General features: G+C 37.8%; 3 protein-coding genes across 5 annotated transcripts in view; all 3 read right to left on the reverse strand.

The window, feature by feature from the left end:
• Positions 1 to 14,580, reverse strand: part of zgc:162952 (PKc_LIMK_like_unk domain-containing protein) — a 33,175-nt gene extending 18,595 nt beyond the window's left edge. The window contains exons 1-2 of one of the 2 annotated variants that reach the window (XM_036599009.1): positions 14,423 to 14,580; positions 13,266 to 13,367 (exon numbers count right to left, since the gene is read on the reverse strand). In XM_036599009.1, the coding sequence (XP_036454902.1) occupies positions 13,266 to 13,296 (31 nt within the window). In that variant the 5' untranslated portion in view covers positions 13,297 to 13,367; positions 14,423 to 14,580. The remainder of the gene's footprint in view (positions 1 to 13,265; positions 13,368 to 14,422) is intronic. The other variant, XM_036599010.1, reaches the window with a different exon arrangement.
• Positions 14,581 to 18,980: 4,400 nt separating this feature from the next.
• On the reverse strand, positions 18,981 to 20,644 carry b3galt8 (beta-1,3-galactosyltransferase 8). The gene has a single exon (XM_036598046.1). The coding sequence runs from the start codon at positions 20,234 to 20,236 to the stop codon at positions 19,250 to 19,252; it is 987 nt and encodes a 328-aa protein (XP_036453939.1). The 5' UTR covers positions 20,237 to 20,644; the 3' UTR covers positions 18,981 to 19,249.
• Positions 20,645 to 23,830: 3,186 nt separating this feature from the next.
• tnc (tenascin C) overlaps positions 23,831 to 26,399 on the reverse strand; it is a 53,950-nt gene continuing 51,381 nt past the window's right edge. For both annotated transcript variants that reach the window (XM_036598045.1, XM_036598044.1), the window contains 2 exons: positions 25,602 to 25,765; positions 23,831 to 23,968 (listed from right to left, as the gene is read on the reverse strand). In XM_036598045.1, coding sequence (XP_036453938.1) covers positions 23,858 to 23,968; positions 25,602 to 25,765 — 275 coding nt within the window. In that variant the 3' untranslated portion in view covers positions 23,831 to 23,857. The remainder of the gene's footprint in view (positions 23,969 to 25,601; positions 25,766 to 26,399) is intronic.

Below are 26,399 nucleotides of genomic sequence, written 5' to 3' on the forward strand. Positions count from 1 at the left end.
TATAAGATCTTTCTTTAGTTTTCTGCCACGTTTTTTCATTTCTTTGACATTGACATGACAGAGTTGGAAAGTGTTGCAGAAAAGTTGGGACACTGTGCAAAATGTAAATTAAAGCAATGCAATGATGTGCAAATCAGTTAAATTCTATAGAACAGGTTTAGAAGACAACATATCAAATGTTGAAACTGAAAAAATGTATTGTTTTAAAACATATATGCCCATTTTGATTTTGATGCCAGCAGCATGTTTCAAAGAAGTTGGGCAGGGGCATAGTTATCACTGTGTGGCCTCACCTCTTCTTTTAACAACACTCTAAGCATTTGGGAACTGAGAGGATGAGTTGCTGCAGTTTAAAAGTGAGTTGTTCTTCTCTTCTTGCTTGATGTAGGATTTCAAAACCAAATGTTTTCAAACGAGTGACAAGTCTGGACTGCAGGTAGGCTAGTTTAGCACCTGGACTCTGAAATAAGCAAGGCTTTCTCTGAAAAAGACGTTGTCTGGATGACAAAATCAGGGTGCAGCATATATGATCCAAAACGTGTATATATCGTTCAGCATTAATGGTGCCTTCACACACATACAAGTAACCCATACCATGTGCACTAATGCACCCCATACCATCACAGATGCTGGCTTCTGAACTGTGGACTGATAAGCCATATTGTCTGTCTACTCTTTAGGCCAAATGATGTGATGTCCATGATTTCCAAAAAGAATTTCAAATTTGATTCGTTGGACCACAGGACACTTTTCCACTTCACCTTAGTTTGTCTTAAATGAGTTCAGGCCCAGAGAAGGCGGCGGCGTTTCTGGATCCTGTTTGTACATGATTTCTTCTTTGCATGGTAGAGGTTGACTTGCATTTGTGGATGCGGCGATGAACTGAGTTCACAGACAGTGGTTTTCAGAAGTGCTTCTGAGCACATGCAGTGATTTGTCACTGCAGAATTGTGTCTGTTTTTACTGCAAAGCCACTTAAAAATCACAACTCGATCACAGCAAGCCAATACTGTTTTTCGGCCTTGTGCCTTGACTGCAAAGATTTTTCCTGTAATTCTTTGAATCTTTTACAGATATTATGTACCATGTATGATGAAGTCCCCAAGTTCTTTGCCAATTTAAGTTGAGAAACATTATTCTTGAATTGATGCCCTGTTTGCCTGAGGAAATCAAATGTAACAATTCATAACTCTTTAAGGGTTAGCCCTTACTCAATGAAGATGAGAATTTCCACACCACAAGATTACACATGGGTGAGTAAATTCCGGCACAGTGGGAATGCAGACCCCCCCCCCAACCTATCCCTCCTGAGGCTGCAGGTCACTATCTGAAAGTCATCTCCATTGCAGGGAGGAGCAGAAATGTATTTGTAGATTTGTGTGGGTCAAATGCTGACGTCCATAATGTTTACACAGTAAAGTCCAGCTTGGGATGCAGTCACGTAAAAGCATGATGTCATGAGGATGAATGTGTGGACTTCACAACTACATGGCAAACAGTAAAGAGTGAAGCCCTTTTAAGCAAGTCTGTTCACTCTGCAACAACATTTCCAGTCATACAAGACCAGGTACCTGTCTGCTTGAGACCTTGAGTACTGTGCAAAAGTCAGAGACCACCCTTTGTTTATTTAATTTCCAATCAAAAAGGCCAATAAGCATGAGTCATTCATTTTTCAGGAGATATTTCTCAGGGGATTAGTTATAAGAACTAAGAAAGAGGAAAGTCAAAGGAAAATAGTTGAAAAAGCAAGAGTTTCCAAAACTGGAGATTCAAAAATGATAAGATAAATCAGATAAACAGCACTTAATACTTTCAACTTTAAGAGAAAATTAAGCTCTACTCTTGATTCAGACCTGGAAACATCCACAGGTGTTTCTGTCCATCCTTCCATTGTGAGAACTCAACTCAATGCTATGGGTATGAAAGGATGTGTAGCTGTCAACAAGTCTTTACTGAAAAAAGGAAACTGACAAAAAAGAAGAAAATTTGCAATTCAAACAAAGAAGCAGCTGGTCTAGTCAGAAAAATGGACTGACCACCCCAGAATCCTGACTTGAACATCACTGAATGTGTTTGATATTACTTTGGTTGTGAGAAGCAGAAAATACAACCAACTTCTAAGACTGAACTTTGGAGGTGTGGAAAAATATCCCTGCAGATAAAAAAGGAAAGCAAGTCACCTAAAATACTTACTAAATACTAAGTGCACACCTCCTTGTTTTCTGCTTTTTTCTGATGCCTAGAAATAAGAAAATAGAAGGGTGGTCTCCTGACTTTTTTACTCTACTGTATCAATCCATAGCCTGGTAACATTTCAAAAACATATTTTGAAATTGCTAGTAAAAGCAGACACAATGGCAGAAGGGGGGTTAACAGTTACACTGTTCACCAACAAGTTGATTGTCTCCTTTTACTGAAGGACTGAGCTTCCCACTATACAATCACCATATTGTTACAAGTTACTCCACACTCACTTTCAACCAGTAAAGTGTCTCCTTCTCTGATAATATCTTTGGTAAACAGTAAAGGTCTTAGGCTCAGTGCAGTTCATATATGGCTTACATTATAAAATTTTAAAATGCATCTTCTTCAGTCATAATAAGGTGTTAATTATTGGATACTGTATCATCCAGAAATTGGTCCATCCACAGTAAACAGTTGGTCCATGAATGGTTCTGGCTCTGTCATGCTCTCATAGATAACTGCTATGTGCTAGCTTAGGCAACAAATCAGAGAAACTTAGCTCAAAAGGAACTTAATTGCCTGAAATAATTGCTAACACACGCACGGATGCTGATGGACCATGAACCATGCAAATTTCTCCACGATTCATGGATGGGACTCTTGTTGTGTTGTTTGGAGCATGATGATGAAGTGCAGGGCTGCAAAGGCCAGCAGTGCTAACAGCCCTAATAATTCTTCTTACCCGGGTTATCTATTTGCTTGCACTTTCCATTAGCTGTATGTGTTAAAGTGATTTCCTTTAAAGCTGAACTAATGGCATCTTTGATCTTAGGTGCCAGAGACATTGGAAAAACATTGGGGAGACATCAGGGAGACTTTTTTTCCTGCTACAGGAGCTCTGGTGCAGTTGAACCAGCACTTTCCATGCACACACTTTCACATACACACAGACTCCAGAGCTATACAAGGATGAAAATCATGTGGTGTATGTTTACATCCAATCAATAGCACCGGGATCTACAGAGCCAGACACCGACCTTTTCTCATTACAATGCATTTTTCTTAATTGGTGAGGATCTCTTCTGTGTTTAAGGACTTTAGATACAGGTTTACTCTCTGTGTGAAACATTCGAATAACATTGGCTGTTCATAGAACCTGTAATACAGCTTGCTTTGGGGCTTTTGATGCAAAAAAAGCTACACTATGTAGATTTTAGGGATTTGGAGACCTCCCTGGTGGAAATATGTAATTGCATGTAATGTGCAGAACATCTTGTAGTATAGGTTGTGCTACGTACCTCTTCCCTGAAAGGATGATTGGATGAATATGTAAAAGAGTATTCAAAGAGAACTCAGTCAAAACTTGGTGAAGGACGTGTCGATCTTCATCAGTAGAATGATGATTTTGCATTTGAAACCTAAACATTAAGCTGGACCTTTTTTTTGAGCTTGTGTTTGTGACATTAATACAAAAAGAGGTGTGACGTGATCTGAAAAATTCCTGCCAAATCCGACCCGACACCTCTGACATTGAAATTATTATTTCAGCCTTTATAGGGAAGCTCACAGCAGTGCACACACCATACTTTAACATGCTTTCTCCTCCTGACTCAGTAATACTGCTTTTTTCAATATTTTAAAATAATCTTATATAGTGCAGCTTGAAGGGTTTTCTATTGATGCTCCACATCTCCAGCTTACTCAGCTCTACTGTACTGAATCCTCAGCTCCCTCAGCTCTACTGTACTGAATCCTCAGCTCCCTCAGCTCTACTGTACTGAATCCTCAGCTCTACATGATTAGAAATAAACATACTGTGCAGTTACAAACAATGTAAACGTACCCTCAAAGGTACAACAGTGGTTTTAAGGTTCAACTGTGTACCTTTTAATAAGTTTTTCCCAGGTGAAAAGTACATGTTTGTACTTTTTCACAAGCTAATGTTTTAAAACAGAACAATAAAATAAAAAGCCTGGAGACGAGACGGGGTGTGTGGAGTCAATACAACTTAGAAAATATAATTTCAATTGTACAGTTATGTTCCCTGACTAAAGGCACTGAGATGTACTCTTGAGGGCACCACCCCAGTGACAAGAGGGGAACTGCGCCCGTGAGAGTTTAGTACCTTCTTCCTGAGAATGCAGATCTTGCTGCTGCTCTTACTGCTCATGCCAGCTTCCTCATTGACTTCTGAAATTTACACCGCTACTTGACCAATTCACCATTTCCTCTCCTTGTCGACTGCACTGTAACTTCACAAATTCAATTAGTATTAACGTCACACAAGTTGGAATTACTATTTCTGCATTTACTTCTATGTCAGACCATTTATTCAGCTAAATAAATCCTGAATTAAACCACAGTGTTCTGCCTATATACTACTACTACTACTACACTACTACTACTACTACTACTAATAATAATAATAATAATAGAAATAATAATAATCTTTATTTATATAGCACTTTTCATGCTGCTCTCCATGTGAGCTACATGTGAGCTCTGTTTCTGTCAACCTCCCAACCCCCTGTGCCTTCATACCCTCAACTTCATTCATCTTAGAGACAAACTGGAAACAGGTTGTTTGTTTCTTTTCTAAGAACAGATTAATGAATAAAATGCAAACTTTTTTTTTTTTAAATAAGATGCAATATCCTGTCACTTTTGGGCATATAAGACTTGCTAAGTTGCATGGTATATTTTTGTTAGGCCATGCAAAATAAAATAAAATCATATCTATGGGCTTGTTATTAAAGTGGCCCTTACATAAATTTCTAATGCATAACTAATTGGCAATTTCTCATGCTTATCAAAACAGCACCTACCACCTACGCCTTTAAATGAGTGTCACTGAGCAACATGTGTCGACATTATTCATCGAGTTGCTTCCAAATCCTCTTTTCAAAAGGCCTTGCTAGCTTTGTTCTCTCGCCAAATTTCTCAAAATGCAGCATGTGGCAGTGGTTTTGTTTGAAACCACCACTAGCACACAGACCAAACAGGAAGGAACGGGTGATCAGACATGCTCAAGTAATCACTTACAAAAAAAACTTGATCTAATAACGACACAGTCTTTGGAACCCAATTGACCTGCTGTAATCTTACATCCTCCTTTGAACTTCTATACACGGCTTATTACCATTTCTAGACTTTCACCCAAACAAAAATAGCAATCTGAAGCGTTTTCAGGGCAATAATTAAAGTCCAGGCCATATGATCAACGCCAGCTTCTCTCCCAGCATAGGTAACAACATCAGTGCCGGAATAACGAACGCTCTGACCAAACATATCATTAGGATCAGGCCAGGACATGGAGTGTGCTGCTCCGGCACGTCCACTGGCCTCCAACCACAACCTTACACCCTAATTTGTGTGCTGTCAGATCCTGTGCTGGTAGTAGTCAGAGAAATGTGGTATGCAGCTTAGTCAGAAGTACTATGTAGGATACAGTACAGCAAGATGACAAGCTCCAGCAACTCCAGCATCTTTAAAGATGCAGTAAGTGATTTCAACCCAGTTGTCAAATTCAGCAAATATCTCCTCACAGTCCACTAGCTGTCCATTCTGTGTGTGGTCAGGAAAAAATCTGGTGTTCATACACAGCCCTGGCTCTGTAAATGGGAAACAAACAAAGTGGTTTGAACTCAATGGCACAACTCTATTCCAGTCAGTCAGCAACAGAGGGTGTTTGTGCATGTGTACAGGACAGGGGGAAGGGGAGGGGCTATGTGCTGATCTCCACGCATTGTCATAAGGAAGAGATGGCTGAGAAACATAAAGAGGAGAAAATCTGAAGAACCAAGATTGAAAAAGAAGTTCCCAGATGAGACACAATTGAAGAGCTGTGGTAAAATCAGTGAGGCGTTTCAACACTGGAGAGACCTCCAAGAGTTGATGAGGCTGAAGTTGGCTTCCTATTTGCCAGCTTGTTTACATTTTCCCATTCCACCTTAAATGGTGCAGCAGTTACATTTTGGTGCCTTTTGAATTCTTTCCATTCCACCTTAAATAGTGCAGCAGCTACATTCTGGGGATATGTCAGTATTGTTTTGTTCCATTTGCTAATTTTTGTGATAGCAACTGGTTAGCTTCATAGTAGCAATTGTAGCAACAGTTTGCTAACCCACAATCTACTTAACGTAAGTTACATTACTTGCTGCATCATTGTTTTGCTGTAATGTTTTGTCATGGTATTTGTCCATGCAGCGTTTGCTAAGACTGTTATGGCCACGAACATCTAAAAAACAGGTTTGCTATCCCAGTGCTTCTCACTCTGGCAACTGGTAATGAGCTTCTGAATCACTGAAGGGGGGGGTTGTTTTGCCTTTAAGTTCAAATATCAAACATTGTTCTACAGCATTGCTAACTGCACCTTTAAGTGGTTCATGTCATGGAAAACTGAAATTCTCTTTCTTTTTTTTAACAAGAGTGTGATCGTATGATAGTATGGTTTTTAAAACATTATAAAGTTCCAAATCATACCATTCCCTTCCTACCCATACAGTCTAAGCAACAATAACAGCTAATTTTGAATTCCTTGTTTTTTGTGACGTCATAAATACCAAGGCATTTATGTCTGTCTGCCTATACGCCCTAAAGCAGCAAATTTGCAAAAATAGAAGAAATTGGGTGAAGGGCAAATACTTTTTCACAGCACTGTACATGCAGTTGTTCAGTGTTCTAGATGTACAGACAAGATTAAGAGAAGTGTATTGTGATGTACTGATAATGACAACAATGTGGCATGTTGTCATTATCATAGTTAACAACCTTACAGGGCAGTAATGAGTAGTGTTTGTTTGTTTGTTTGTTTGAGCTGTACGTGTCATCATTTGTGAGCTACTAAACATCCACAGCAACTAATCAGTCAAATTGGTGACTTTAGGCTTGTACTCTAAAGTTTCTTAATCGTGTCAGGCCTAATCAATGGGTATCAGTATTGGTCTGATACCAGTAGAAATGACTAATCCTGTAACAAATCTAGGTGAAATAAAACACACTCACACTGTGTGACGTGATGTGGTTAGCTGTGTATTTCTTCCTGTGGAGGAGCAGAGTGAAAAGTTACGATCGCCTACCTAGACGCTCATTTAAATCACTTGTAAAACATAGTTTCTAAAGAAAAACAATATCAGTTTGGTGTCGGCTGATACTCAACACTTAAATATCTGTACGTTGAACTAATTCGTAAGCTATGTAGTTATGAGAGAGAGGAATTTAAGCGTGGGCCCCCAAACAGGCCCTCGCAGTTTAAAAGGACTAAAACAACGATGCGGAATGTTCCATGTTTGTTTCTCAGAGCTGCCTGTTTGGGCCTCAGACCAACAATATGGATGGAAAGATCAGTTGATGTGGCGTGGTTCAGATCTGATCTGTTTGGGAGAGCTTTGGCACAGAGCCCAGAAATCTCCCCCTCGCATTCTCTCCCACTGCTGCTCTGCAGACAACACGCAACACAGTGGGCTACATCGCATTCTTACAAGCCCTGCGCCAACTTTAACTCCTCTCTCTGTCATCATCCATTCTTCCCTCCTCTTCCTCTGTTTTTCTGTCTCTCCCTGACTTTTTTTCTCGCAGCATTAATCAAATGTGCCAGTTTGAAGTGTGTTCACTGTGTCCTGGAGTGTTTGAGTATACAGTGCAGACTCAGGGGCTTGTGCAAGTGACAGTACCCTAAAGTTAAGGTTTTAACCTCAGTGTTCATTAAGAATGGAGCCCACCTGTCTGGGAAAGTCAGTCAAAGCAGCAGCAGGAGAGAAATCACACTTCTTCACTTTCACATCGGAACAAAGCTTGCTTTGTATTACAATAGCCTGAAACACAAGAAGTCTCATTCACTATTACAGTGACGTTAGGGCTGTCTCTATTGGTTACATTGATAAGTGAGTAATCTTCAGATCACTTTGACAATAAAACAAGCATCATAGCATCAACATCAGACGAGAAAGATTCCAGACTTGGCTGGAAAACATAAATTAGGAAACCGTTAAGAAATACTTCAAAGCATTTTTAGGAGATATTAAAGAGATTACATTGAGGAGATTAGATATAAGAAAATCAGTTGGCATAATGACATGATAAACTACAGCATCCAAAACATGGGTTTAAAAAATTATTTGAAGATGCAGAGAAAATAAATGAAACTCCTAACAACCGTGCAAGACCTGGTAGACCACCAAAACTGTCTCCATCAGATAAACAGCACCTAAAGCTTCTGTCTTTGAGAGAGAGGAAAACCTCAAGCTCCACTCTTGCTTCAGATCTGAAAACATCCACAGGTGTTTCTGTCCATCCTTCCACTGTGAGAAGACAACTCGACACTAAATCTGAAAGGATGTGTAGCTGTCAAGCAGCCTTCACTGAGGAAACGTAACAGACCAAAAAGAGAAGCTGCTAACTATGATTCATTTAACATGTTTGTAGAGTTGTGACATTAAAAAGCACTTTCTTATTAAATTGTATCTTTTCAATGTGTGGTCTACTCTTTTAAATTTTTGAGCTGTATCACATCACAGAAATTAAGGATGGGTGTTTAACATTTTTCATGCTGTGGTAAAATACCCAATAGTTTATTCAATCTCTGTCTGCTCCTCTGGTCTTACTGCACTAGATCAGGGCTGGAAGTCCTTGAAAGAGCAAGCAGATACACTCTGTTATTAAGACATTTCCGCTTCCGTTAAAAGCTCTTAAATCTTCACTATCACAGATCGGATGCTCTTTGATATCTGCACGTTTGAATAGCCCAAATTCCTGTGGGCAGCACCCTTCGACTTGGTCAACACACACCACGCACTTCCTGAATATGCTCTTATCTGTAGACGCATGCTTTTCTGTAGTAGAAAACTCTTAACTTGGCCTTCCCTTTACAGCATACTGGACCATTTCTGTCCTCCTCGCACAACCTCACTGCAGAAGGTGCAGATCCTATTAGCCAGAGCCTGAGCAGCCAAAAGGCCTTTCCTCATGATGGATCAACTTTGTGCTTAATGCTTTCTGCTGCTGTCAGGACTCCAGAGAATCACACTGCAGTCAGGCAGAAGGTGGCAAGAGCTAGGTAGAGCAGTCTAAATGCTTGCTGAAGTAAGAGTATTCTTACTGTAATGAAATGGTGACTCAAGCAGAAGCAGAAGTAGTCTAGTAAAAACAACTTGAGTAGGAGGAAAGAAGTATCAGGTCAGAAAGCGCTCAAGAATTCCAAGTTTCCTACAGAACCGCGGAGGAACTTCATAGTACATCCAGTATCTATTAGCATAGGGTCAGAGGTCTGTTAGGTGCTATTCTTCCATTTTCAGGATTATTTTAACCTAAAACAAAACAGTATCTCAGAAGTGTGAGCAACAGCAAAGCTGTGCAGGAACTGAGCCAACAGAACAGAGTAAAATTAAAAGATAAGTCTTCCCATAATTTAGTGGTTGAGATGTAAACAGCCATTCAGAGTGGTCTGATGTGAAATGGGGCATTGTAGAGAAACTTAGCACCTGTTGTAGAGAAACTTATTTACAGTGGTGGTGGTAGGAACCAGGGTTCACAAGGTCTACAGTGCAAAAACAGACATTTAACTTACTGTCCAAAACAACCTGAACCTACATGTGTCTTCTTCAGCCTTTAAGATCTTATCTCAAAGCTAGGTTGAAACAATGTTTTCAAGATCATTTCATGCTATTCCTTTCTGTGTTGTAGCTTAGGCATTATATGCTTCTTAGTTCTTCACCACCAATGTGAACAATTCTGAGTTGGTAGTTTTCTCTAGAATGGAGCATTTCACATCAAACCACCCTGAATGTCGTTATTTACATCATAAGGATGCAGAGAATTTGAAATTTGAATTAGAATTCATCTTTAAACTCACAAAGAGGATTAGGAACTAAATTAGGAGCTAAAGTGGAACTGAGTATAAAGTGGATTCCTTTCACCACAAATATACTTAGTATAAGTAAAAGTACTATCATTTTAGAATACTGAGAGATCTATTAAAGCTTTATATAAGTACATGTAACTGATTAATATAGCCAATCTGTAAATTAGCCAAGTTGGCAAAGCTTTCTAACTCACAGTAATGTTTATTAAAGGTCCCATATCATTCAAAACCTATTTTTCTTTACTTCTTTATCCCCTTAAATGGCCAGGGCCCACCCGCAGGCCCAAAGTTTTATTATACACTTCTGTAACCTAAGAATACCCAGTTTGCATTTAGTTACCAAAAAATAAACCTTAGTATGTAATAAGCCTGAGATTTTAAGGGGTTAAATAAAAATTTGATGTACTATGTAAACACTGTTAAAAGTTTCAAAGTGCACCATTCACTCTCCAGCCCACACAGTCCGTATATGAAAACTAAGCTGCAAAAAATGGCCCATTTTGAATGAACTGGTTTTGTGATGTCACGAAAACTCATTTTCATACACCCACCTATTCAGCCTACAGCAGTTCAGCACCTCCCATTTAAAATCCAATTTAAAGTTATAAGGAGTGTTTCTGCCAGGACTCCTTTTTAAAATGAGACACAATATACACAGCAGCCAATCAGAACAGAGATTGATCACAAACATCAGTCTTAGACGCACAGTAACAAAAACAGCATGCTTAGTTGTAAGGGATAAAGAGAGTTTGGAAAATTGTCATGTAAAAATGAATTATGCTTCTGTTTAGTACATAAACCACACTAACATTATATGTGGAGGAAACAGTGGACTGTGAACTACAATACATTTTCAAATGCTGCTAAACTAACCTCTGATATGAACCTGAAAAAGGTGAAGTACACTCAGTATCTGTACTATTAGTACTGAAAGAAAAGACATGAAAGCACATATGCTGAACAAACGCGGCTTATCGAATCTCACCCCTGATAATGCAATAGATAAGTATTTGCAAAGCCTTGAGAGGTGCAATGATGTGGCCATGAGAAAACTGAGACATTAACAGTTCTAAGGTCAGTCCTTGGATAGAAAAGTGGCCTTGCGCTGTGCTATGGTTGGTTCTGAGCCCAATTTATTTGCAGAGTAAGAGCCCACTCTGTACGTGCATGTATGGTGTTATGTTGGGAAGAATTGGGTGAGCTAGAGTGTGTTTTCCTGTCTCACACTAAAACAGTGTGAAAACTGTCCAACTACGTCATCTCTAGGTTACAAGTAGGGAGGTATGCACATTTCAATCGAGTTCAACATTCCTTACGGCGGGGATTTACCTTCATTAAACAACAGGCACAAAACAACACAATGGCAAGATTCAGTTCTTAGAAGTCACAGTTATTGCCAGCAATGACAAAAAGCATGGAGTAACTTATTATTAAATATTTCTCACTGAAACAAGAGGAGAAATTCAGTTTAAAGTGCAGATTCTAAGCTTTTAATCAATATTATATTTGTTTTTAAGTAGCAGAGTATTATGATTTGAATTTCGTTGTTGTGTACAGTCTTGTTTTTGACATCATTTAGATTTTTGCCATGTGTTTGTAATTTGTTCTCATTGAAACAAATGGAAAAAAGTCAGAAGTGCAAACTCAAATAGAGAATGTAAATTGACTGTAATGGTAATTTATAATGCAACTATGTAATTAATCATGTAATTGTGTAATTACACTGAAATATTATAGCAAAACAATAATAACTCGAGATTTGTAAGGATGTCTAAAGAGTAGGGCGTATTCAAATCTCTTGATTATGCCAAAGAGGGGGAGAGCGAGTTAGTAACCAAGAGAGAGAGAGACTAAGTAAGTATAGAGGGTCATTGGGGTGGTTATAGGCTTTAGCACGGCCATGTCTAATGAACTACATCATGTGAACTCACTATTATATCCTGCTCTGCTCGCTTTCCTGCCTACAACTAGCATTTATCATGTCATTTGTCATGTTATGTAATATTCTGTAGTGCAGCATTGCTTTCCACAGTCTCAGTGGTTTGACACAACTTAACATTCTGTATATTTTTGTGTTTTCATCTAGCAATGTTTTCTCACTACAGTACCCAGCATGCATTACACCAATGTGCCATATAACCACCTCCCCAGTGGCAATAAAGAAATCCACTGATGTACAGGTTAATAAATACAGACGTGATTGGTTTTACAGCCCATCCACATGTTTGCCCTAAAGCACTTCTATTTTTTCAAAAGCTCCTCCCACCTTCACGATGCATCATCAGTAGGGGGTTTTCTTAGTCTTTACACTGGAAAAATCTCACTGTCGAGACTATTGTGGCATCACTGTAGGAGGTGAGCAGGCACGTTTACGACAGATGCTACGTTTTTCTTTTTGACCGTATTGCCACTTTAATAAGACGAGTGCCAGAAGGCCCAAATTCTCAGGAGGCACTGCTAATTTGAGGACCTAAAACAAGTAAACTTTGACCTTTTTTAAATGTATTTTCTGCAAACTGAAAAATTGGCTTAATTCTTAAGTATTTCGCAAAGTATACATGGATTTCAAAAATGTATGCTGCCATTTCAGCACTGTTATAACAGATTTTGGATGTTTTTGTTTTTTTCTTTTTTCCTTTTTATAGATTCACTACAGAATATTCAGTGTAGGATATTGAACATGGATTCAAAAGATGAATATTATTCTTGAAAAAGATATACAAAGACAAACAGAGACATTACAGAATCTCCCATAACAGAGTAGGTTATGAAACCGCTGCTTTAATCTTAAGACACAGATACACTAAGAGTGTCTCATCTAGCCTTTCTCGTCTTGTAGCTGCTATCACCCATGACAACTGCATTAAAACCTGCTCATTTCCATCATTAACAGCAGCAGCATCACAACAGACTGGTCTGGCCCTTTAAATGCGATGCAGGTGACAAACCACACAGGATATCATAGCTGAAAACTTACTGAGGTGACACTTCTCAGCAAGGTTAGAACGGAACAAACGCTGACTGTGCTCTTACTAGAAATATTCCAGAATGGCATCTGACTGTACTTTTACACATGAATATAGCAAGCAAAAATGTCATGTAAACACAATGTGCATATGCAAACTGCCACTTTAGGTCCAGTCTGATCTTATATGAGGTCCAATTTCTGTGATCTGAGTGTGATCAACCTCCAACTGTGTTGAACTGAAGTATAATTACTTACTCCACTGGTTCAGTAAGCTATTCATATGCATCTCGAGGGTGGATGATGGAACAGTCCGTCAAAGCATTACACCCAGACAAAGCAGGGGTGGATGGTGAAGTCCTATTGAGACAGCAAAAGGGGGAAGCAGACACACACACGCAACGATCAGCACACACACACTGAGCAGCGAGACACATAAAGCACTACTGTTACACTAAGCAGAAGTAAAACATGTACACAACTCACAAGTATGCACTCATAAAGCGTGGAATGAAATGAACAGAGTGAAGCCACGACCAAGGGTCTGATCTGACAGTTTACTAGAGGGGAAACCCAGAGAAGGTCTAACATCACGAGTTTGATCTGCATCTTAAGAAGCGTGAAATACAGTGTTTAACACCTACGAGCTTTATATAAGTCTGTCTGGACTCCAGTGAACCCTGTAAGAGTGGATTCATCACTAGATGTTAGTTGGGCTCTGGGGATTTTACAGTTGAAAAGTCTTGGTAAGGATGAGTTCTTGATTCACATATTCAGTGTTAAAAAAGACAAGAAAATGTGAACAAGCATTCAGCAAGGATGGATAGATGAAAGTAGGGCTGGGCAATATGACAATATTATAGCGTTATTGTGATAAATTGTCACAATATGCTTTTTTAAGCTTATTGTCAGTGCTTAAAGGACACTAACTACGTTTCAGTGCAAAGAGAGCATAATTAAATTTGTTTAATTAGATTTAGCACCCTGCAGTTTGTGATGCTCCTGCTGATTATGATGATGACTATAATTATTATGATTATTTTTATTAGTAGTACTAGGAGCAGTAGTAGTATTGTATTCTTACATGTGGCACTACATGTTTTATTCTGGCTGTTTTGACTTATTAAATCTCAGAAAAACTAAACATTGCAATGCAAATGCATTTAACATGAAAATGTCTTGAAGTATTGTGATATATTTTTGCCATATTGCCCACCCCTATATGAAATGATGGCCAGTATGAGAATTTAATAGACATAACTGCAACAATGTACTCATAGAAAACACTGGTGAACAGACAATGGCCAAACATTTTGACTCAAATATGTTTATGTGCAATAAACTAGGCTTTAATTCAACTCAACAACTCGCAGTTAAAGGCAGCGCCAATGAATTCAAACCGAGTGTCTACTTACAGCGAACTGCAGCTCCACTGTACTGATAAGTCAGCTCTGTAGGAAGGAAACAGGCCCAGATGAAGTGCTGAAGCTGTTCAGATGAGAGACGCTCTTTCTCTGAAGCAGGAGGAGGCGAACTGTAGCATCGCTGTATCAGCGCTGCCCACACCAGCGCTTTTTCCACTCTCTCGCTCAGAGTGACAACGTGCCTGGCGGCGTTCATTTTTTTCCACCCGTATTACGGTAAGCACCGCCTTCTAGGACCTGATTGGCGAGGACGTTTCACCTCCTGCGCTGGGATTGGCTAGCAGTGTCCCGCCTCCTGACTTAGCGTTGGCTTGTTGTATTGAATCTCCTCCTTTATTATTGGCTGGCAGTTCATACTTACAAAGCGGCCAGCCAGTGCTGGAGCAGAAAGCAGGACTCGTTGGAAAACAGGTGGGAAAAGAAAGGGCAAAACTGTGCCGATGGAAAGACACGTTTGATCGGTTGTCATGGAAACCAAACTGCACTTACGTCACGAGTTAATTCAGTTCAGTCCTACCTCTGAGAGGAAAAGGTAAAAAAAAACACTACATGGTAACAATCACACCTGTAACTAAATAGTAACATAACTATTACTTAATAATAACTACTACATAACTATCATTAAAGAGTAACATCGCTATTACTAGATAATAACTAAGCAGTTGTGAGTTGTGTACATGTGTAACTTCTGTTAGTGTGAATAAATAATTTAAATAAATAAATAATAACTGCTACATAATAACCATTACTAAACAGTAACATAACTATCATTAAATAATAACTACTACATGATAATATAATAACTATCACTACTTCTACATAATAACAATCACTAAATAATAACATAACTATCACTAAATGATAACTACACATCAATTATCACTAAATAATAACTACTACATAATAAAATTCACTTAATTACAGAGCACTGATGGTGACATCCCATATAAATAAAAGCAATGCGTGGACACGACTTAGTAAGGAGTGGGAACAAGATAATTAAGTCATGGCCATGACTTAGTAAGGCATGGGAACGAGATCTTAATGCATGGCCAGGACTTAGTAAGGCATGAGAATGAGATGATTAAGCCTTGATGACAGCTTAATACAGCATGATCTTGTTCCCACACCTTACCAAGTTGTGGCCACACATTAGGATCTCATTTCCACACATTAATACGGTGTGGCCACGCATTGTTTTTACTTATATGGGATGCCACCAGAGGGTTCCATACTAAAAAGAAAAATAACTATCACTAAATAATAACTACTACATAATAACTATCACTGAATAATCGTCACTTCACAATAACATCACAAAATGATAACTACATAATAACTACCAGTATATAATAACTACTACACACTATCACTAATTTATTGCTAAATAAAACACTACTATATAATAGCTAATCAATAAATAATTAACAGCTACCATTTAATAATATCTCAATACTAGCCACAGAATAAGTACTATGCAATTACCACAAATTAATAACTACTGCATAATAACTACCACTAAATAACAATTACTACTCAACAATATCTAAATAAGACTAATAATAATACTTAATACTAATAACTACAACAAAATCATGTTAAATAACTACCGCAAATTAATAACTACTACATAATATCTTCTCGTAAGAGTACATATTAAGTATTACATAATAACTACTACATAATAACTACCACTAGAGTTATATAATAACTATCACTAAATATTAGCTACTATGTAGTAACTACCACCACATAGTAAATATTACGTTCTAAACATCTACCTCTAAATCGTAGATAATAACTGTCAGTAATAAAGTCAACATAACTGGAGAGAAAAAAGAGTGGGTTGAATTTGAATTTAAAAAATTTGAATTTGAATTTATTGAAATCAACCAGCCAATAGATAAATAAATAAATAAATAAATAAATAAATAAAACCTTTCAGGTCCACAAAATAGACAGATAGTTATGGGATTGTAACTCCTCTGTAATGAGGAAAAACCAGTAAAACTGGTGGTGTCAGCCAGGAGAAGAGGATAACAAACACAGTCTCTCTCCTAATTTCACTGCATCTCACAGACTGTGTTTGCCATCTGTTCAGACTGACAGAGACTGCAGTGCTAATGATTCACCACGCTATTTCTGTTACCGCACCATCTCTAACACTGTACTCACTAACACTGCACCGTGAAAAGTGCCTCATATGTCTCATTTTCCTTTTTACAGCCTTGATTATTGAGGTCCTCTATAAAATGACTACACAAAATGACTTTGGGACTGAGTTCAGCTGTTCTACAGTACAGTGAAATGTCACATTGACTGTGGCTGTCAGTGAACAAATGCATTTTGCAGGTTACTCTACAAGTAATCTCTCTCAGGCATAAAGCATTGTATGTATCCAGACAGTGACATATCGTTCAGTGCACAACACACCGTTTAATATCAGTTTGTTTAATGTGTCTTCATTCCAGTAATGCTTATTTAATTATCACTGTGGCACTTGAAAGAGAAACAGCGCCCTCATCTGTTGGATATCTGTAATCACCTGGTAAGCTAAAACTTTTCATTTTACAAAACTATAGTACTGTAAGCAAGATTCAGTGCAAAGTTTGGTTTAATCATAAATTATATGAAATTATATATGTATGTATCTACACCCTAAACAAAAGGTTGGGTAGAAATTGACCCAACATGGGATTATTTTCACAACCCGGTGCTGGGTCAATATTGGACAAATACAGCATTGGGTAGAACTGAACCAACATACTGGGTTATTATTCTGATCCAGCATTTTGGATCAAGCAATTAACCCAAAAGCTGTGTACTTTCAAATGTTGGGTTGTTGTTGTCCGTTGCTGAATCTGAATAACTTTAATTACATTACACAATATTACATTACACAACAAAGCAATGCTGAAAACAAAACATTGCTTTTAACCACCAAAAATATAGTGATTTATTTATAAATAAAACATATTAATTTGTACATAAAATCCATTGAGTGTAACATGGGAAATACTGCATGTATAAAACCATATGACAATATACAATTCATTACATAAATATACTTACATATTAATATTAAAAATGACAGTTATTTATCATCCATTTTACACTGAATTATTACCAGAAAATTATCACAGTTGCTGTTTTTCATAACTTAACTGGAAACACTAACAATGTGATTAAGAATAACAAACATTTGTCAGCACTGGATTCCCAGTTACAATTTCAGTATTGCTTATGAAATGAGTGCCCCAATATCTTTTACAGTGAGGGTCCTCTAACATTCCCTTCTCATTCTGGAAGTTAATCATGGGTGGACATCACTGTTCAGTGGCAAATAAATCCCATAAGGGATTCCTGACCTGGAAGCTCACACACACAACAGTCTGTGCTCCCAAACTGGAGAACACTGTTGAGGATAGTTTATATCAAATACAAAAAAGGCTTTAAAACAAATGCCAGCTGCTCCGACAAGTGTGCTCTGCTCCACACCTTGTCCATTGTCTGGTAAAAGACTGATCATCTCCTACAGCTGAAAATAATAGATCAGGACTGGTGACTTTTGTCTGAGACAGGAACTCCTCCATATTAGTACCAACCTGTTGTGAATACAAACACAGCATTAGTTATTTTATAATGACACACACACACACACACACACACACACACACACACACACACACACACACACACACACAGACTAACCACTTTATTAAGTACAGCGCCTTGTTTCTACACTCGCCGTCCATTTAATCAGCTGCACATACCATATAATAGCACTTCATAGTTCTACAATTACAGACTGTAGTTCGTCCGGTTCTCTACATACTTTGTTAGCCCCCTAGTGTCAAAACCCGAAAAAAAAAAAAAATAAATAAAGTCACTTACTTTTTAAAGCTTGTTCTTCTGCCACAACATCTTCAAACGAGAGGGAAACCATGGAAGCGGGAAGCCAACTTTGAGATTTTATGGTAAGTGCATGTTGCCTTTCAGGTCTGCGCTGCCAACCCAGCTATCTCAGGTTACCTAAAACTACCCAATAAATTACTAAATACTTCCTTACTAATCCATACATCTGACCCAGGTTCAGTAACTTAGCCACTGAGTTGTTAATTTAACCCAGCATTTTTCAGAGTATATAACTTTTGTTCAGAAAATGCTATATATATACATGTATGTATGTATGTATGTATGTATGTATGTATGTATGTATATATATATATATATGTGAACAAATCCTCTACAGAGAACACACTTAAGTATTACATTTTTCCACAAATTTAGTGCACAATTTCTATTTTTTTGCTGAGTTAAAGATATTGGGAAAAAATAAAGCATTAAAATACGAAATGTGCCATAACTTTCACACTTGCCACAATTTATACATATATATCTATATATGTCTATCTATCAATGTGTATATATATATATATATATATATATATATATATATATATATATATATATATATATATATATATCTGTTCTCTGTAGAGGATGTATTAACTATTTTCACTTAGTTGATCAACTAAACACACCATTTGACTATGGGCACCTAAAGTGCATATGCATACTGCATACTGTATACTGTAGCAAGCTAGAAAAAATTAAGGTAGACATATTCCCGATGCCTAAAAACAAACCATTTCAATATGGACATTTATTCTTCTTTTAATAAGGCACAAAGGCATTATTATTATTAATTATTATTAACACATTATTAATCTGGTGAAACATTCAGTGGTCAGTTGGCCTGAACTACAACATTGTAGAAGTTTGCAGTGTTCTAGTCTCCTTTTCCCATCCAAAGCATCAACATGACAAACCAGCACTCTGAAAGTCATGCCAGATGTTCAGCAGCTGGCTCGGTGTAAAACCTGTGATGATGATTCTCTGTGCAAAGGTGCATCTGTCGTACTCCAGGCGACGGATCTCAAACAAGTTCTTGTAAGGCAAAAGTGTCCGAGAGAACACTGGGTGGACATTTAAGTAATGGAGGCACAAACCCACATAAACATCCTCCATGTCAATGGGGCGCACAAATCTGGAGGCCCATGATATTTTCTTAGCCAGATCAATAGAAAACACATAACCAGCTCCGGACACATAGGGTGGGAATGAGCTCTCTGGATATACTTCCTCAGACAGGTACCACTTGCTGTGTGGATTCCTGCGAGGGCGACCATCGTTAATGACTGACCCTGTGATATAGTCCTGCTGGGAAGCCTGGCTTTGGAGGTAGTGCACGAGATAAGGGACGTTGATGAAAATGTCAGCGTCAACCTTCATGGCATATTGGGCGGAAGGGCAGTAAGTAGCCAGCCAGTTCATGATCATCATAGTCTTGACGGTAAGATTGCGGTAAGTATCCAGAAAGTCCATTTGGATGATGTCTCCATAGGCATTACTCTCCTTTTGAAGATGTTTCTCGAGATTTGGATTGGGTTCACTTGGCTGTCCAATGAAAAACAACCTGGTAATGTCCACATTCGGAAGTAAATTGTCTTGACCCCAGGTCTTCCTGATGGCTGACCTGGATTCGCTGTCTTCTCCTGTCACTGGTATCATAAACACCACAAAAGGATTTCTTCTTTCACACAGTTTGGGCTGGTTGAGTATGTATCTATATGTGGATGGTGAAATGACCTTGTAGAGCTCATCTTTTAGAGGTGCTAAGCTCCTAGAAGGCAACCCTGACGTGCTACTATTCCAAAGGAGGAAAATTAAAAGTGATATCAACCCAGCAGCTGAACCCAACAGGAAGTACTTCAGCAGCCTAGACCTCAGAGACTTTAGCATTGCTAAGCTGTTAGAATTTAACAACACATACCAAACCTAAGAGGAGCGCTGAAGTATGAGATTTTGCCAGTAATTCCTCAGATTCTTCCATGGAGTGAAGAAAAGGTTCATGTTGCATTTGAAGTCAGACTTCCTTCCCGGTCAGAAGCAAAACAGCTCAATATCCTTCATGCTCCTCCTCCTTCTTTCCACCAGCAGGCCACTCCCAAAGCTTCTATAAACACACAGTTACTGCGTCTGTGTCAGCACTCTGTTGCCAGATAAAACAAAGCAGCGGGTTGTGCCCATTAGCCTCAGCCCCTCTGCCTGCAGGACAGTTTATGAGCAGACGTCAGAGCGAGACAAAGCAGGTTGGCCGGAGGTTTCCTCTCCTGAAAATACTTTCAATTCAGGTCATTGACTTTCCCAGCTCAGGTAAACTAATGCTGTATTGATATCCTGCAATTTGTGCTTTTATCTAATTAGCTTTACAAAAAAAAAATTAAAATTTTACTCAATTTATACTTATTAAGAATACATTATTTGTATCTGAGACAAAACTTTTTTGCCACAGAAATCTTCAGTTATGTAGTGAGCAAGCAAGAAAAACTGTTTTTGTGAGGTTGAAAGCCAAAGCATTTACATATCTGCCTATTCAGGCTACAGCAGTCTAGCTCCACCCGTTTACGCTGAAGTTTCAGTGTTTCAGGCACAGTGCAGGTTAGCCAATTAGAAAGGAGTTCATTTACATATAGCAGCCTTAAAGGCATACATATATATATGGAATGGCATGCGTGGGAAAGTGAAAGATGAGATGCCATAGCCTTTAGTTAATTCAAATTGCATGCAAATGTATAGCCCTATCTCTTTATCTCTTAACTCTAAATGACAAACACTGATATTGAATCACTTGGTACTGAATATGCAAATGGTGGTCATACCATTTCAATAGACAATAACATGTTTTGACTTAAACAAACGAATGGTGTAAAAATGAATATATAGACACTATTTTCCATATTTCTATATAGCACTGATGTAAGAAAATAGGCCATTTTTGGTATAAAAAGAGACAAAAAGAATAATATAATGACTATTTTTGTAAACAAAATCCATTTTATTGTAATAGGGGTTACAGAGAAACACCTGTTGTTCACCCAGTTAAAAAACAAACAAACAAAAACAAACAAACAAACAAAACATATTCAGATACCAGAGACTTAATTTACACAGGTATTCCATAGGGTCAGTGGTTTAGTCTATAGCAGGAAAGGTTGCACAAAGACTCACTCTGTATATTAATTCATTTTGTGTACAATACCTTTATATAAATGTACAATGCAGATTTAAAAAAATGAAAATGGCCTTCTTAAAATTTTCATCTGCCGCACAATATCACCTTATGACTCTCGATCATTATATGTACTCATAACTCACGAACTTGCTTACCTCAGTCACATACTGATATAGGTCCTGCCTTTACTTTCCAGAAGAAACAATTGACAAAAATAAAATAAAACTCATCACTTCGGTTGTGTGTTCCAATGTCATTACACTGCTACAATCACCAGTGCAGAATGAACTCCTGCACATGAAAAGTGAAGTGTAACTTGGGTTCATTTAGCACTAATGGCTTCCTGTAGAATGCCATAGGTGTGGCAAGCCATTTTAGATTTTAACTCATGTTATGTTGATGTCAGAAGTTCAATTTGAAGAAGTTATTCAATTTTGAACATATAAAAATGAAATTTGGCATGTAAAATACTGAATTTCAAATTGTTTTAGCAATGTTATATTTTAGCATGTAAAATTTCTGCTCTCACTAGAAAGAATGTATGCCCTTTCTCAGTTCATTTTAATGTGAGAAACAATTTTTACCCACATAAATATGTTTTATGTAAAAATTTAAATTTGCCATGCTGAAATTCTAATGACATGTTGAAATGTAATTCTTACCAGTATAAATAGTTTTTTTGTTTAAGAATAGAAAAGATGTTTTATATTAAGAGAAATTTGTAACTTTTCCGTCTAAAAGTTTACCTTTTTGTAGTATTTTCAATGAATTTTCTAATAAGAATTCAAAGTTAAAATTATAATTTCAATTTCCTTGAAAATTTCATTGTTTACTTCTGAAAACTGAATTATTACTTGCTAAACTTAATTTTAAACTAGCACCCACCAAAATTCAATCCATTGATTCATTGAAAATCTATGAATTCTTACTAGCGACAGCTAAAATCTTTTAGGCTAACGCTATTCCTACTACTACATTTTAGAACTCAGTATTCTTTTAACAGTAAATTTCACTTTTTGCCAGTATTAACATCATTGCACTTGTTTTTTACTTGCTTTTACTCATCTTAAATTGAGTTTCTGACATCAACGGCCTGTGGATTAAAAGATAAAACAGCTTGCTAGGCTAAAAACACTAGGAAAGGTGCATACAGTTGGAGGCGGCACAGTGTCCTGTGCACTGTGCAAGCCGAGATGTCACCCATGGTAATGTTTAAAAATGTTTACAATGTGCTACACATGCCACTGTTCCTCAGAACTGATCACTTGCAATGGCAGGAGTGGGGGAAGAGGGGGGATACGAAGAGTTATGATGCATCACACTGAGACTAATATAGACAAAAATGCTCTGGGCCTCTTCACTGGATGACCGCCAGATGAAATGCGAGCTGCATTTTGCAACAGCGAAGAGGCACCAATACACGAAACAAGACCACTAACAGACATTCTGCCCTTTATACATGAACCAAACATGAGCTACAGTCTTAGATATAAAGGAGGCAAAAGGGATTTTTGGATCGATGCCATTGAAGAACCACTAAACTTTTGAGTGGATCGATCTTTAAAAGAACATTCCAGAGTTTTTAGTAACTCTAACTGCCTCATCTCTAGTATATAGAATAGCAATAGTTTAGACTTGAGAAAAGAACAAAAAACCTATTGACTCAAAACATACTCAATAGAAGTCAATGGGCAGATGCTTCTATTGTCAGCATGTCAACAGGTTTTCAGTTCTTTTCCAAGTACAGGGAAACTATCACACTGGTAATCAACTGTATACTACAGATGCAGCAGATAGAGAGATTAGCTACAGAATTCCTTTCAAGAACCATGAATTGAAAGGTTCTTTAGGGAACCAAATGTGGTTCCCTTGTGGTATTGCTCCAAACTTCCTTTTTGTCGCTTCTATTTTTAACAATGTACCAGATGAAGTACCAAAACAAGAGATATCATATTTTATCGTCCGATGGAAAATGAACAAGCCAGATTTCGCTACCAGTGTGTGGATTTCTTACATGGATCTCGGGATGGCAGTCTTTGGTGCGTATGATTCTGATGTTTTTCATGGCCCTGAAGAGTGTGTGGTTGACTGTTGCCGCTGACTGTCGGGCCGGCACCCATCATACTGGTGCCACACACCACCGTGGATGAGCTGTAGCTCAGAAATGAGGGATTATGGATGACATTTTAAACTGGGTTACTGTGAGTGTAGGAGTGGAGATGGGAGCGAGAGAGAGAGAGAAAGAGAGAGAGAGGTTTCTGGTAGGAGCTTTGGTAGCTGAAGGGGTGGAGCTGATGCAGTAAGGGCAGATTGGTGGGGTGGGGGTTGGGGAGGTGTGTAGAGCCGCTTTACGACCGCTTTCTCCTGCCCTCAAAGTTCCTGAAGTTGGCTGGTCTGATCTTCATCTCAGCAAACTCGATGGAGTGCTCATGGCCCTTCCAGTGGAACCAGTTCACACCCTGCAGAAAAAGGTCATTCAAAGCACAAACTTAGGCTTGGTTCAAAAATTCTCTGTTTGTCATTGTGAGATTTGTAATGAATATACAGCGGCCCAAAAAATCAGTTGAATGCTTTAACTATTTAACCATTGGTAAACTGAAGTTCTTTAGGCAGGGGTGCTCAATCCTTGTCCTGGAGATCTACCACCCTGCACAGCTTAGTTCCACCTCTAATCAAACACACCTGATCCATTTAGCGAAGGCCTTCAGAAGCATCTGAATATTAGACAAGTTTCAGAGAAACGTCAAACAGTGCTGTCATTCAACTTGTATTCATTGATGGGACTGTAAGTAGTTTTAGCACAACATCAAACTGATGGTGGACTCTTTGTGTTGAGAAAGTGTGGAAGAGAATTCCAACCAAACTGCACTACAGTAAAGCACAGAGGTGGAAACATCAAAGCCTGCAGCTGTTTTTCTTATAATGGTGCCAGTCAGCTTGTGTTCACTGGATCACAAACTTGCAAAGAAACTGCTCTGAATCAGACCGGTCATCTTTTGAAAGAATACTTTGCCAAAAAGAAAGTAACAGTCTTGGAAAAGTCTGTTTAAATGCCAATAGTTTGAAATGTTGTTTTCTCAACATGATTAACTTAATACATATTGAAGTATGGCACAAATGTCCAAATACTTTTGGGGCCACTGTATATAAACCTTACATGAAACTAAACTCTGCTTGTGTTGTGTAATGTAAAGCCTCCTGCAACTCACTTGAAACTTTGAAACTCAGCTATAATAGTTACCACAACAGTAAAACAATTTTCATTAAACAGCCAATCAGAGCATAATAATGTACCAGGTGATGACATGAAATAACTAATGTTTCTTATTTACTGGTAATCAGTTAGCTTAACTAGCTAGTTTGCTAGCCAGCTAATGTTTACATGACAACAATTAATGCCAGCTTTTGTTTTGCTTTGTTAGACTGCATATCGTGATCTATGTAGCTACATTTTCTCCTCTCTTGATGATGAACATGATATGAAGATGTAAATGTAGTCTAAATGACACATCACAAATGACTGCATTTGACCACATCGATACAGTATATAAAATAATATTAGCTTCTAATCTACTGGAATAATTGAATGTGTGGCACAAATGCTTTTGAACTGCTTGATTGTGAGTGTCAGGTTGCATGAAAATGATGTTTTACACAACTTGTACTCTGCAACTTGCAACTAATTTGCACAGTTTTACCATGTAAAGCAAGCCCAAGGTGCAAAAATGCACCCATCTAAGGTGGTGATTTAACTAAAACTGACTATTATTAATTAAAATAATATTTGATATATATGTGCTATTTTTGGTTAAGAAAACAACATATTCAGTCTATCATAAAATCATAAATACATAAAAAAAAGCTTAGTATATTATTTTTTTTATCTATATTTTACTACTGTATGGAATGTTCCTCCAGTCACATTTGTGTATTAAAGTATTTTTAAAAATGAACCTGAATCATTGCGAAATAAGCTGGTTTGATGAAATTTAAAAAGATGCTTTGTATTTTATCCTGAAGAATCATGAATCAAATCATTATGAGATCAGAGATTTTAGTAAGTGTGTTAATGCAGCATGTAAAGTGTCGTACTTTGCTGTGGCTGTTGTCTCCATATCGTCCCATGATGTTGACCCGATGGCAGTTCTTATACCAGAAAGCTCCCTTGTACGAGAGAGCACAGTTGGTGACGGCTATGTCGTTATCGTGGTCGTACGTTGAGAAAGGACGGCCGTTGTGGTAGGTCATTGAATCACCTAGGAAAGAGGATCAGCGAGGCATAATTATCATAATGGAAATAGATTATTATTAAGCATACAAAAATAGGCCATTCCTTACAGTTCATGAACAGCAATGACAATAAGGCATGATATTTTTTACAGTCAGTAATTCTTTACATTGTACCTTCTGTGTATTTTTAGTTTTTTAAATAGATATTTTTGTATTATTAGGTAGTAAGAAAAACGTATTATTTTGTTCATAACTTATAGGAAAGTAATAATCGATCTCCAACCTAAGATAAACAAGATCTTGAACACTGGATACGACAATAAAATTTAAGGATGTCTTTAATTTGTGGTACTTTGAAGTTGTCAGTTAAGCAGCACAATGGTTTGTGTTGCCCACACCAGGTTTTGTGCTGCTGTCTAAGGATAAGTTCCTAAGACACACTTATACACATGATGTATATTAGAGATTGCATAAATGGTGATTGGTTCAGAAAGTCCCTGCTGCTGACCTCAGGCATATCTATATCAGCAAACAAGTACTTGATGTAAAAAATTTCAACCCTCCAGTAATGATTCCATGGAATGTTCCCATGGAATGCATGTGACTTGTTCCCAAATTTATTGGTTCATGTTGTACTCCATATTCAACGCTAAGGGCACA

This window comes from Colossoma macropomum, unplaced genomic scaffold (genome assembly GCF_904425465.1).
Source record: "Colossoma macropomum unplaced genomic scaffold, Colossoma_macropomum, whole genome shotgun sequence".
Lineage (NCBI taxonomy): Eukaryota > Metazoa > Chordata > Actinopteri > Characiformes > Serrasalmidae > Colossoma > Colossoma macropomum.

What these genes read in the sequence shown, in the direction of transcription:
- b3galt8 (XM_036598046.1), bottom strand. Translation starts at nt 20,236, where the DNA reads ATGCTAAAGTCTCTGAGGTCTAGGCTGCTGAAGTACTTCCTGTTGGGT.